At 38.9% G+C, this 14501-nt stretch overlaps 1 pseudogene and 1 gene segment (V, D, J or C); both read left to right on the forward strand.

Annotated features, from left to right (window-relative positions):
* Window positions 1-807: 807 nt before the first annotated feature.
* On the forward strand, window positions 808-1786 carry LOC121847467 (annotated as a pseudogene).
* A 10799-nt stretch (window positions 1787-12585) lies between these two features.
* On the forward strand, window positions 12586-13550 carry LOC121847468. The segment is given in 2 exon segments: window positions 12586-12735; window positions 12943-13550. Coding segments are annotated over 2 exon segments (444 nt in total).
* The last annotated feature ends 951 nt before the right edge of the window (window positions 13551-14501 follow it).

The following is a 14501-nucleotide window of genomic DNA, read 5'->3' on the forward strand; positions in this document are numbered from 1 at the left end:
CTCAGTCCTTGTTGGTGAGTGATGTATTTTTGGGTCCGTGACGTATTCACAAGCATTTCGCTACACTCGCATTACCATCTGCTAACCATGTGTATGTGACCAATAAAATTTGATTTGATTCAATTTCATCATTTTAATTTAACTCCAGCATATATTTGATTGTTGTCAAAAAGCTAGCAAAACAGCAGCATATTTTTCCTTTCTTTGACAAGTAGCAGATCTGAAGATGACAAACCCACTAGGCCTATGGTGGGTGGTGTGGAGGGTGATATCATCACACTATCCTGCAGATACACTGGCTCTGTAGACAATCTACAGTGGTATAGTTAGTATCCCAGGTCTAAACCAGAGCTCCTGATTCTCATCACAAAATCATGATATGTCCAGAAACCTGTCCCTCCTCACATGTCAGCTCAGGTTCAAACTGACTGCGTGGATCTCGAGATCTCTTCTGCTGAGGTAACAGGCTCTGCTCTGTACTACTGTGCAATAGAGCCATAGAGCCCACAGTGACAGAAAACACTTCCCCTACAAAAATCTGACAGCCTGACACAAATTTACCGATGTTATATATAGTATAGCATGGGATAGTATTGTGGATCTATTGAAAAAACAAACAAAGATAACAGCAAAAATATGACATTTTCCGATAGGATTTAAGTCTAAAATAATCTAAGGAGGAGGCCAATAGGAACTGAAAACCCTTAATTACCAACCACAGAAGAGGAGTTACATATCTAGTTATCAGAGGAGGGGCCTCATAGTCAAACGCTGGTATAGGCTGGGTATACCTGCAACCATGAGGATGTCTCTGTAGAGGATTTACTCAGCTCTCTCACTGTCTTATCTCTCAGTTTGTTTATCTAGTCTGTGTCAGGATGTCACTCATATTACTGTTGCTCCTGTCAGCGTTTATAGGTGAGTGCTGAATTTTGAATACAGTGACATTGCTTTTTCTATGAATGATTGCATTGCAAACTAAGTGGTATTTTATTGGAAAGTTTAAATTCTTTCTCTTGTCATACTTTATGGGCACCTAATCCACATATTTTTCTCTTTAGAAATTGACATTAACACAATGACAATACTTATGTTGTTGCAGCTAATAGTATGGAGCAGGAAACAATAACTCCATTGAAGTTTGAAGTCAATGCTCTCCAAGGAACAGACATCACTCTCTCCTGCAACTACAAGGGCAACATTTTCAATTTGCAATGGTACCGTCAATACCCGGATCCAGACCAGAATGTCTACTTTTGATCCAACAAAGTGGCATGTATGTACAGAATACATCCATTACGACTCCACGACACACTGGTAGACTGAATGAAGAGAAGACCCGTGTTGACTTGATGATCTCCTCTGTTGAATTGGAAGACTCTGCTCTGTACCACTGTGCCTTGCAGCCCACAGTGACAGGAAACCCAGACACACTGTACAAAAACCTGTCAAGACCCTTGGAGGTGAACAGTGCATTGTATTCTGATCAATCAGTTACTATTTAGAGTACATTAATACATATTTTTTTCCCCTGATTATCCACATTAATTGAAAAAGAAGCAAGAAAACACATTTAACTTAAATATTACTGAGGAAATAATACTTGACATTTTCTTCCTGTTTTGATATAACATGATCAAAGATACTAGTCTGAATAAATACAGAAAGAAGAACATTTGTGGTGTTGTTTCACTTCCTTTTAGCAGGGGATCCCAAACATTTTCAATCGGTGACCCCATTCCAGCATTGTGGAACATCACGTGATGTTTATTCATGTGATATTTGAATGGGCTAAAAAAACACAATAAAAAAAACTTTAGCTGACATGGGCTTGTTGATCTGTTCATTGCTGACAAGTTATAAATAGCTCTCTAAGGTATGCAATGAATAACATGACAAGAGGAAATGATAGTGTCCGAACGGTTTTGCCTGAAATATGTATGTGACCACTCTATGGAAAGATGAGACTCTCACTGTCGATGTGCCAACTTCTGTTTGTAGCGTACCATTTGGGCTATCAAAACATCTTGTTATTTTTGTATACCTAAAGGGGTTCAAAAATTCCAAATCAGATAGCTTAATGATCCATGGTATGACAAAGTTAAATGATGCACTCGACATGCCTTTGCACATTTCGGTGTGGTATCATTTCCCCCAACATTTCCACTAAACAATTGAATATACAATAAGCTCCTCCCACACTGCAGAGCCCCAGAATTATGAGACTTCTCAGCTACAGTGGATGGAACATAAAGTCTATAACAGTCTATTCTTCCTCTATCCTTATATCACAATGCACATTGGCTTAGGAATACTTTACTTATCCTGGCTGCCTGCTATTTTGGTACAGTATACTGCTTCTCCTTCCTATTCTCTTTGTCAGAATTTTAGCTAATAAGTTATTACATATGATTGATTATTAAACTAAATTATTATAACTTTTTCAGAGTGCAGATGTGATGAGGCTGTTGACCAGCAGAGTGGATATGTTACTGCCCTTATCGGAGGACTAGTAACACCCAGCTGTAACTACACTACCAGTAGTCCATCTCCTGATCTCTTCTGGTACATCCAGTTAATGTCTGCAAAACACCAGAGTTTACTCTGGAACATGATAAAAGGCCAAACTTGTGTATCTGGAGATATCCTCTGCTGAAGTGACAGACTCTGCTTTGTACTACTTTGCTCTGAGGACCCACAGTGACAGGAAACTTAGACACACCGTACAAAGATATTTAACATCTGATTAAGGTGAGAAAGTTATCAACAGGCACATTAATGAATATGTCCAAAACACAAAACCCCTCTAGTCATAATCCTAATCTTAACCCTAGCTTCCTGTACACACCCCGGATCAACCCTAACTCTGGCCATAACCCTAACGCTGGCTTCATTTCCAGATCAACTGTCATTGTCTTCATAATGCATTTATAACATGAATGGAGTGTATTTGTAGCATCACTTCTACAATGTAAGGATTGAAAGGGACACACTCCAACACATTTGGTTGTCTACCACCCCCAGGGTTGTGGAGTAACTGATTACAAAAAACTGTAACTGTAATAAGTTACATTACCAGCAAAAATATTGTAACCAGATTAGATTAAGAAAGAAAATACAATATGACACCTTTCTGTTTTCTTAATGACATTCAATTCAGCATTGAAAAATGGCGCAAGTTTAAGTTTGTTCTGCCTGAGTGAGTCCGAACACAAGTCAGAATCAGAGACCACTACGATGACACACCAAATGCACTTGATGGGGCCGATTGTTGTCTTATTCATATAGAAATTTGAGTTATAGATCTGTCATTCTCATTCAAAGCAGGTCTAAGAAGTGGCAAATATTTTCTATGTACGCCATTTCTATTCTCCCCATTCGTTTTTGCATCTTTTACTTTCGGTTTTGTACACCAGCCTCAAACTCCTGAAAATACAATATTTTGGTTATATAAAATATATTTCACAGTGATTTAGATGGTACTCCACACAATGATTGCTTGTTTTGTCACATAAACTGAAATTCGGCAAACTATTCTAATTTTAGCAACCAGGAAATGGCAGAAAGATTTCTACATATTGCATATTTAAGGGGAAATACAGTGCCGTGAAAAAGTATTTGCCGCTGCTAAAATGTTCTCTACTTTTGCAAAAAAATTTTTTTTATAGTGAATGTTATCTTCTTATGGCTGCAGGGGCAGTATTGAGTAGCTTGGATGAAAGGTGCACAGAGGTGCCCATATTCAACGGCCTGCTCCTCAGTCATAGTTGCTAATATTTGCATATTATTATTATTGGATAGAAAACACTCTGAAGTTTCTAAAACTGTTTGAATTATGTCTGTGAGTATAACAGAACTCATATAGCAGGCAAAAACCTGAGAAATTCCACTTTCTGTTTTTTTCCTGGAGGTGGCAGATTTTCAACCAAGCTCTCATTGAAATTACAGCGAGATATGGAGGAGTTTTCACTTCCCACGCCTTCCACTAGATGTCAACAGTCAATAGAACTTTGTCTGATGACTCTAATGTGAAGGGGGTCGAATGAGACAGGAAATAGTCACCACTGCCATGAGTGGACCATGCTTTCACCAGGCGCGTTCACAGGGGAAGGACTTGCGTTCCACCGGTCATCTGAAGTAATTCAAATTCCCGGTTGGAACGTTATTCAAGATATATGTAAACAACATTCTAAAGATTGATTCAGTACATCGTTTGACATGTTTCTACTGACTGTTACGGAACTTTTGGACATTTCATCATGTTATAGAGGATGCGCTTTGTGACTTTGGAATTGTTTACCAAACGCGCTAACCAAAGTAGCTAATTGGACATAGATAACGGACATTTTCGAACAAATCAAGAATTTATTGTGGACCTGGGATTTCTAGGATTGCATTCTGATGAAGTTCATCAAAGGTAAGGAAACATTTATCATGTATTTTCTGGTTTTTGTTGACTCTAACATAGAGGCTAATTTGGCTACTGTTCTGAGCGCCATCTCAGATTATTGCATGGATTGCTTTTTTCCGTAAACTTTTTTGAAATCTGACACAGCGGTTGCATTAAGGAGAGGTATATCTATAATTCCACGTTTATAACTTGTATTATCATCTACATTTATGATGAGTATTTCTGTTGAAACGTTGTGGCTATGCAAAATCACTTGATGTTTTTGCATTTAGTGAATCTAATATGCCAATGTAAACTCAGATTGTTTTATATAAATATGAACTGTATCAAACAAAACATGCATGTATTGTGTAACATGAAGTCCTATGAGTGTCATCTGATGAAGATAATTCAAGGTTAGTGATTAATTTGATCTCTATTTCCGCTTTTTATGAATGCTATATTTTGCTGGAAAATGGCTGTGCTTATTGTGGTTTGGTGGAGAGCTAACATAATCGTTGGTAGTGCTTTTTCTGAAAAGCATATTTGAAATCGAACACTTTGGTGGGATTAACGAGAATAGCTTTAAATGGTATGAGACACATGTATGTTTTAGGAATTGTAATTATGAGATTTCTGTGGTTTGAAGTTGGTGCCTTCTCTTTTCACTGGTAGTTGTCATTTCGATCCCGGTAGTCGCATTGCAGACATATGAAGTTATGAGATCTTCAACCAAAACCTGAAATTAGATTAAGAGAACTTCAGTGAACAAATAACACAACAAAAAATACTTGTTTCATTTATTTTCATAAACAAAGTCATGCATTACCCAATGCGCCAGTGTGAAAAAGTAATTTCCCCTTACACTCAATAACTAGTTGTGCCACCTTTAGCTGAAATGACCCCAGCTTCCTGTAGTTGTTGATCAGTCTCACGTCGCTGTGGATGAATTTAGGGCCACTCTTCCATGCATAACTGCTTTAACCTCTAGCCACAATCCCGTATCCGGGAGCGTAATCATAGCCTCAAGCTCATTACCATAACGCAACGTTTCCTATTCATGAAAATCGCAAATGAAATGAAATAAATATATTGAAACACAAGCTTAGCCTTTTGTTAACAACACTGTCAGCTCAGATTTTCAAAATATGCTTTTCAACCAAAGCTACACAAGCATTTGTGTAAGAGTATTGACAGCCTAGCATAGCATTAAGCCTAGCATTCAGCAGGCAACATTTTCACAAAAACAAGAAAAGCATTCAAATAAAATCATTTACCTTTGAAGAACTTCGGATGTTTTCAATGACGAGACTCTTAGTTAGATGCTTAGCAAATGTTCATTTTTTCCCAAAATATTATTTGTGTAGACGAAATAGCTCCGTTTGTTCATCACGTTTGGCCAAGAAAAAATACCGGAAAATGCAGTCACTTACAACGCCAAACTTTTTTCCAAATTAGCTCCATAATATCGACAGAAACATGGCAAACATTGTTTAGAATCAATCCTCAAGGTGTTTTTTTATCATCTATTCGATGATAAATCATTCCTGGCAGTTGGTTTCTTATCAGGAGTAAACGGAAAAATACTGCAGCTGGAGATTACGCAATAATTGTGACGGAGGACACCAAGCGACCACCTGGTAGATGCAGTCTCTTATGGTCAATCTTCCAATGATATGCCTACAAATACGTCACAATGCTATAGACACTTTGGGGAAAACGTGGAAAACGTAAGCTGACTCCTAGCTCCTTCACAGCCATATAAGGAGTCATTGGAATGAGGCGGTTTCAAAAATGCGGCACTTCCTGATTGGATTTTTATCTGGGTTTTTTTCTGTAACATCAGTTCTGTGGCACTCACAGACAATATCTTTGCAGTTTTGGAAACGTCAGAGTGTTTTCTTTCCAAAGCTGTCAATTATATGCATAGTCGAGCATCTTTTCGTGACAAAATATCTTGTTTAAAATGGGAACGTTTTTCATCCAAAAATTAAAAGAGCGCCCCTATATCGAATAAGTTAACTCTTCTACTTGGCTGGTTACTGTTTGTAATGATTTGTCTGCTGGGCTATGTTCTCAAATAATCGTAAGTTATGCTTTCACCGTAAAGCATTTTTTAAATCTGACACCGTGTTTGGATTCACAAGAAGTTAATCTTTAAACCTATGTAAAATAGTAGTATCTTTTCTGAATTTTATAATGAGTATTTCTGTATTTGAATTTGGCTCTGCAATCTCACTGGATGTTGGCCAGGTGGGACGCTAGCATCCCACATACCCTAGAGAGGTTAAGGGCAGTACTTGTCTTATTCTTCTCCATTGGTTTTTGTGAAGAGCATACATTTTGAGGCAATACCAATAGAGGGCAGTCATTCATTATGTTTTCACCAATTCTTGTCACAATTGCATATTCTGTTTGTGCTACTTTCATTAACAATTTACATTTATTTTATAAATGTCTGCGGTTTTCCAAATGCATGATGTCCTCATGATGTCCTCATGATGTCCTCATTCAGTAGAAAGTGTAATGGAGCAATTGCTGTGAACTTTGACCTAATGGGAAGTAAAGTACTGTGTCGCAAAGATTTACATGTGCTTGAAGGCGCGTATGCGTTAGAGTGCCTCTTCTGTTCCAGTCAGCCCCAGATGAACTAGGATTGCCCGGTTGGAATGATATTCGTTTTGTACGTTTATAACATCCTGAAGACTGATTCTGCACTTAGTTTGACCAGTCTCGTCGACCTGTAATATGTAATTTGGAAGTTTTGATGCAAAATTATCCTGGACCAGAAGTCATTTTTTGGGCATTTGAGCTGAAAGTGGTAGCAGATGCTGCTACATGGACACAAGAATTGAACATTATGAAACAAAACGATTTATTGTTGAAGTAGGACTCCTTGCACTACATTCTGATTGAAGACCATCAAAGGTAAGGGAATATTTATGTTGTAATTTTGTATTTCTGTTGACTCCAACATAGCGGAGAAATATTTTTACGTCTGAGCGCTGTCTCAGATTATTGCAATGTTAGGCTTTTTCCGTAACATTAAAATAAAAAGTGACACAGCGGTTGCATTAATAAGAACCAGTGTATCTTTTTAATTATATGTAGAACATGTATCTTTAGTCAAAGTTTATGATGAGTATTTCTGAACATGGCGTCAATGTAAACTGAGATTTATGGATATAAAATGCATATTATCGAACAAAACATAAATGTACTGTGTAACATGTCATATGACTGTCATCTGATGATGATTTTCAAGAGGTTAGTGAATGTTTTTTTTTTAAATTGTGCTTTTTGTCATTTTATCTTTTGTGGTATAAAATGGCTACGTTTTGTCTTTGTTTTGGTGGTGGTCTAACATAAATATATGCTGTGTTTTCGCCGTAAAACATTTTAAAAATCTGACACGCTGGGTAGATGAACAAGGTGTTTATCTTTCATTTGAGGTATTGGACTTGTTAATGTGTGGAGGTTAAATATTTCTAAGAACATTTTTGCATTCCCTGTGCCACCGTTTCAGCTGAATGGGTGGGTGTAGTTCCTGTAGGGGAACCCATAGGCTTAAAGATATTTTTGTCAGATGTTATTATGGAATACTGACATATAATTACAAGCATTTCATAAGTGTCAAATGCATTTATTGACAATTACATGAAGTTGATGCAATGAGTCAATATTTGCAGTGTTGGCCCTTCTTTTTCAAGACCTCTGCAATCTGCCCTGGCATGCTGTCAATTCACTTCTGGGCCACATCCTGACTGATGGCAGCCCATTCTTGTATAATTAATGCTTGGAGTTTGTCAGAATTTGTGGGGTTTTGTTTGTCCACCCGCCTCTTGAGGATTGACCACAAGTTCTCAATGGGATTAAGTTCTGGGGAGTTTCCTGGCCATGGATCCAAAATATCGATGTTTTGTTCCCTGAGCCACTTAGTTATCACTTTTGCCTTATGGCAAGGTGCTCCATCATGCTGGAAAAGGCATTGTTTGTCACCAAACTGTTCCTGGATTGTTGGGAGAAGTTGCTCTCAGAGGATGTGTTGGTACCATTCTTTATTCATGGCTGTGTTCTTAGGCAAAATTGTGAGTGATCCCACTCCCTTGGCTGAGAAGCAACCCCACACATGAATGGTCCCAGGATGCTTTACTGTTGGTATGACACAGGACTGATGGTAGCGCTAACCTTGTCTTCTCCGGACAAGCTTATTTCCAGATGCCCCAAACAATTGGAAAGTGGATTCATCAGAGAAAATTACTTTTTACATTTTTATTTTTTTAATTTCACCTTTATTTAACCAGGTAGGCTAGTTGAGAACAAGTTCTCATTTGCAACTGCGACCTGGCCAAGATAAAGCATAGCAGTGTGAACAGACAACACAGAGTTACACATGGAGTAAACAATTAACAAGTCAATAACACAGTATAAAAAGAAAAAAGAGAGTCTATATACATTGTGTGCAAAAGGCATGAGGAGGTAGGCGAATGATTTACAATTTTGCAGATTAACACTGGAGTGATAAATGATCAGACGGCCATGTACAGGTAGAGATATTGGTGTGCAAAAGAGCAGAAAAGTAAATAAATAAAAACAGTATGGGGATGAGGTAGGTAAAAATGGGTGGGCTATTTACCGATAGACTATGTACAGCTGCAGCGATCGGTTAGCTGCTCAGATAGCAGATGTTTGAAGTTGGTGAGGGAGATAAAAGTCTCCAACTTCAGCGATTTTTGCAATTCGTTCCAGTCACAGGCAGCAGAGAACTGTAACGAAAGGCGGCCAAATGAGGTGTTGGCTTTAGGGATGATCAGTGAGATACACCTGCTGGAGCGCGTGCTACGGATGGGTGTTGCCATCGTGACCAGTGAACTGAGATAAGGCGGAGCTTTACCTAGCATGGACTTAGATGACGTGGAGCCAGTGGGTCTGGCGACGAATATGTAGCGAGGGCCAGCCGACTAGAGCATACAAGTCGCAGTGGTGGGTGGCAAAACGGATGGCACTGTGACTGTGCTTTAGTGACAAAACGGATGGCACTGTGATAAACTGCATCCAGTTTGCTGAGTAGAGTGTTGGAAGCAATTTTGTAGATGACATCGCCGAAGTCGAGGATCGGTAGGATAGTCAGTTTTACTAGGGTAAGTTTGGCGGCGTGAGTGAAGGAGAGCAGAAAAGTAAAGTTTGTTGCGGAATAGAAAGCCGACTCTTGATTTGATTTTTGATTGGAGATGTTTGATATGAGTCTGGAAGGAGAGTTTACAGTCTAGCCAGACACCTAGGTACTTATAGATGTCCACATATTCAAGGTCGGAACCATCCAGGGTGGTGATGCTGGTCAGGCGTGCGGGTGCAGGCAGCGAACGGTTGAAAAGCATGCATTTGGTTTTACTAGCGTTTAAGAGCAGTTGGAGGCCACGGAAGGAGTGTTGTATGGCATTGAAGCTCGTTTGGAGGTTAGATAGCACAGTGTCCAAGGACGGGACGGAAGTATATAGAATGGTGTCGTCTGCGTAGAGGTGGATCAGGGAATCGCCCGCAGCAAGAGCAACATCATTGATATATACAGAGAAAAGAGTCGGCCCGAGGATTGAACCCTGTGGCACCCCCATAGAGACTGCAAGAGGACCGGACAGCATGCCCTCAGATTTGACACACTGAACTCTGTCTGCAAAGTAATTGGTGAACCAGGCAAGGCAGTCATCCGAAAAACCGAGGCTACTGAGTCTGCCGATAAGAATATGGTGATTGACACAGCCCTCAGCAGTCCAATCCCTGTACCTTTTGCAGAATTTCAGTCTGTCCCTGATGTTTTTTACTGGAGAGAATGGCTTCTTTGCTGCCCTTCTTTACACAGGTCATACTCCATCAGTCTTCGCCTCACTGTGCATGCAGATGCACTCACACCTACTCCTCCATACCCACGACTGTCTATTAAACTGAAGAAGGATAGAACCTGTGTGGATCTGGAGATCTCCTCTGCTGATGTAAAATACTCTGCTCTGTACTCTTGCGCCTTGCAGTCCACAGTGACAGGACACCCGGAAACATTGTACAAAAACCTGACAGTTCATGATATACTCCTGTTGTGCATGTTTTAGGGCAATGGTGTGGCTTACTACTGTAAGTGATAAAAGAAAGCTACACAATTATTTTACTTTGTGTACAGGTTAGTAAATTACTGTATTCCTTTCATCCTCTTAAGGATCCGAAGCAAGGATATGCATATTTTTGGTACCATTTCAAAGGAAACACTTCGAAGTTTGTGGAAATGTGAAAGGAATGTAGGAGAATATAACACAATAGATCTGGTAAAAAATAATACTTAGAAAAAACCAAATGTTCTTTTGTATTTTTTTGTGTCATCATTTTTGAAACTCATGAGAAAGGTCATAATGTATTATTCCAGCCCAGGTGCAATTTTGGCCACTAGATAGAAGCAGTGTAAGTGCAAAGTTTTAGACTGGTCCAATAAACTATTGCATTTCTGTTCATAATTTGGTATCAAGTCTGCCCAAATTTGCCTAATTTGTTTATTAATAACTTTCCATGTACAAAGTTGTGCAGTCTCCTCAAACAATAGCATGGTATTCTTTCACTGTAATAGTTACTGTAAATTGGAGAGTGCCGTTAGATTAATAAGAATGTAAACTTTCTGCCAATATCAGATATATCTGTGTCCTGGGAAATGTTCTTGTTACTTACAACCTCATGCTAATCATATTAGCCTACGTTAGCTCAACTGTCCCGGGAAGGGACACCGATTCCAAAGGTTTACATTTTTAGGCTAATGTATTTTTTATCAGTATTATTGGATTTTAGAGTAAATACTAAGATCTTTCCTGATTTCAAAAACATCATTTCAAATAGACCATCCAGACAAACCACATGAAGTGTATGGAGAGGTGGGTAATTATGTTAAACTTTCCTGCAACTACTCCTCAGCATATAAAGAGTAACCAGGATCAGTTCCCCAATTCCTCCTCTTCGTCCTCCATGCCTCTAGGACTGTAGTGAGAGCTAAATCTCCATACTCTCACAAAGAGAAGAACCGTGTGGATCTGGAGATCTCCTCTGTTGAAATGAGAGACTGCTCTGTACGACTGTGCTGCAGAACCCACAATGACAGGAAACTGAGAAACACTGTACAAAAACATACAACTCTCTGCACTATACTGCTGTGCTGTGATGTCCACAGTGACGCATCACTTATTGACTGAGCAATGAGCTGAATTTCATGGATTTACAAGCATCTGCTCTCTTCTGTTAGGCCACAGTGCCATCAAGTGGATTCTCTAGTGAATAAATAAAATGAATATGAAATATCTTTAATTCTACATTGTCAGTAGGAGGAGCTAGAATATGAAACTCAGGATTAGATCATAGAATCCTCAAGATAAAACATGATACTACCACAAAGATCTTAGCCAGTTGATGCTGTGCTTTTCATCAGCAGTTGGTGCTTATTCTACATATCCTGCCATCTACAATGTTGTTCTGTTCACTTTTACTCTTCTTTGAATTGATAGGTAAGTAATTAAATTTTTTTCATTTAAAATTAGTGTGATTACGTTTAGGTGTATTTATTTTTCAAATCAAGGAATATAAAGATAATGCACAACATTTTTATCTTTACACTGCATTTGGAATTAATTCATTCTGCCATGTGGTTTTAAAGTATTAAATGTTATGTGTTTTATGTTTTACAGGTGTCAGTTCTGAACAGGTATTAATACCCTACACTGATGTAGAAGTGGCTTCAGAAAGGGACAGAGTTACTCTCTCTTGTAACTACTCCTCTGGTGACACTCTTCAATGGTATCGGCAATATCCACAATCAGCACCACTGTTACTGGTCATGGAACATATGCTTGCAAAAACACCAGGGTTCTTACTAAATCATGACAAAAAGCCAAACGTGTGGATCTGGAGATCTCCTCTGCTGAAGTGACAGATTATGTTCTGTAAACCTGTGCCATAGAGCACACAGTGACAGGAAACACTTCCTCATACAAAAGCTGACAGTCTGACACAAATATGCAGATGGTATATATAGTATAGCATGGTGGATCTATTGAAAACACAAACCAAGACTACAGCAAAAACTAGACCAAAAGGAACTGAAAACCCTTAAACACAAACCACAGAAGAAGAGTTACATATCCAAATATCAGAGGAGGGGCCTGATAGTTTAAACACTGGTACAGGCTTGATATACCTGCAACCATGAGGATGTCTCTGTAGAGGATTTACTCAGCTCTCTCCCTGTCTTATCTCTCAGTTGGTTTATCTAGTCTGTGTCAGGATGTCACTCATATTACTGTTGCTCCTCTCAGCGTTTGTAGGTGAGTGCTGAATACTCAGGTTAAACCAAATCATATTTTGAATACAGCGACATTGCTTTTTTCAGTGAATGATTGCATTAAAAACAGTGGTATTTTACTGGGAAGTTTCAATTCTTTCTCTTGTCATACTTTATGGGCACCTAATACATGTATTTTTTATCTTTAGAAATAAACATTAACACAATGACAATACTTATGTTGTTGCAGGTGATAGTATGGAACAGGAAACAATAACTCCAGTGAAGCCTGAAGTCAATGCTCTCCAAGGAACAGACATCACTCTCTCCTGCAACTACAAGGGCAACATTATCAATCTACAATGGTACCGTCAATATCCCGGATCCAGACCAGAATGTCTTCTTTGGATCCTACAAACCAACAAGTATGTACAGAATACATCCATTACGACTCCACGACACACTGGTAGACTGAATGAAGAGAAGACCCGTGTTGACTTGATGATCTCCTCTGTTGAATTGGAAGACTCTGCTCTGTACCACTGTGCCTTGCAGCCCACAGTGACAGGAAACCTAGACTCACTGTACAAAAACCTGTCAAGACACTTGAGGGTGAACAGTGCATTGTATTTTGATCAATCAGTTACTATTTAGAGTACATTAATACATATTTTTTTCCTGAATATCCACATTAATTGAAAAAGAAGCAAGGCTAAAAAAACATCATAAAAAAAACTTTAGCTGACAAGGGCTTGTTGATCTGTTCATTGCTGACAAGTTATAAATAGCTCTCTAAGGTATGCAATGAATAACATGACAAGAGGAAATGATAGTGTCCGAACGGTTTTGCCTGAAATATGTATGTGACCACTCTATGGAAAGATGAGACTCTCACTGTCGATGTGCCAACTTCTGTTTGTAGCGTACCATTTGGGCTATCAAAACATCTTGTTATTTTTGTATACCTAAAGGGGTTCAAAATTCCAAATCAGATAGCTGATCCATGGTATGACAAAGTTAAATGATGCACTCGACATGCCTTTGCACATTTCGGTGTGGTATCATTTCCCCCATTTCCACTAAACAATTGAATATACAATAAGCTCCTCCCACACTGCAGAGCCCCAGAATTATGAGACTTCTCAGCTACAGTGGATGGAACATAAAGTCTATAACAGTCTATTCTTCCTCTATCCTTATATCACAATGCACATTGGCTTAGGAATACTTTACTTATCCTGGCTGCCTGCTATTTTGGTACAGTATACTGCTTCTCCTTCCTATTCTCTTTGTCAGAATTTTAGCTAATAAGTTATTACATATGATTGATTATTAAACTAAAATTATTATAACTTTTTTTCAGAGTGCAGATGTGATGAGGCTGTTGACCAGCAGAGTGGATATGTTACTGCCCTTATCGGAGGACTAGTAACACCCAGCTGTAACTACACTACCAGTAGTCCATCTCCTGATCTCTTCTGGTACATCCAGTTAATGTCTGCAAAACACCAGAGTTTACTCTGGAACATGATAAAAAGGCCAAACTTGTGTATCTGGAGATATCCTCTGCTGAAGTGACAGACTCTGCTTTGTACTACTTTGCTCTGAGGACCCACAGTGACAGGAAACTTAGACACACCGTACAAAGATATTTAACATCTGATTAAGGTGAGAAAGTTATCAACAGGCACATTAATGAATATGTCCAAAACACAAAACCCCTCTAGTCATAACCCTAACCTTAACCCTAGCTTCCTGTACACACCCCGGATAAACCCTAACCCTGGCCATAACCCTAACCCTGGCTTC

The sequence above is a fragment of the Oncorhynchus tshawytscha genome, linkage group LG10 (genome assembly GCF_018296145.1).
Source record: "Oncorhynchus tshawytscha isolate Ot180627B linkage group LG10, Otsh_v2.0, whole genome shotgun sequence".
Classification (NCBI taxonomy): Eukaryota; Metazoa; Chordata; class Actinopteri; order Salmoniformes; family Salmonidae; genus Oncorhynchus; species Oncorhynchus tshawytscha.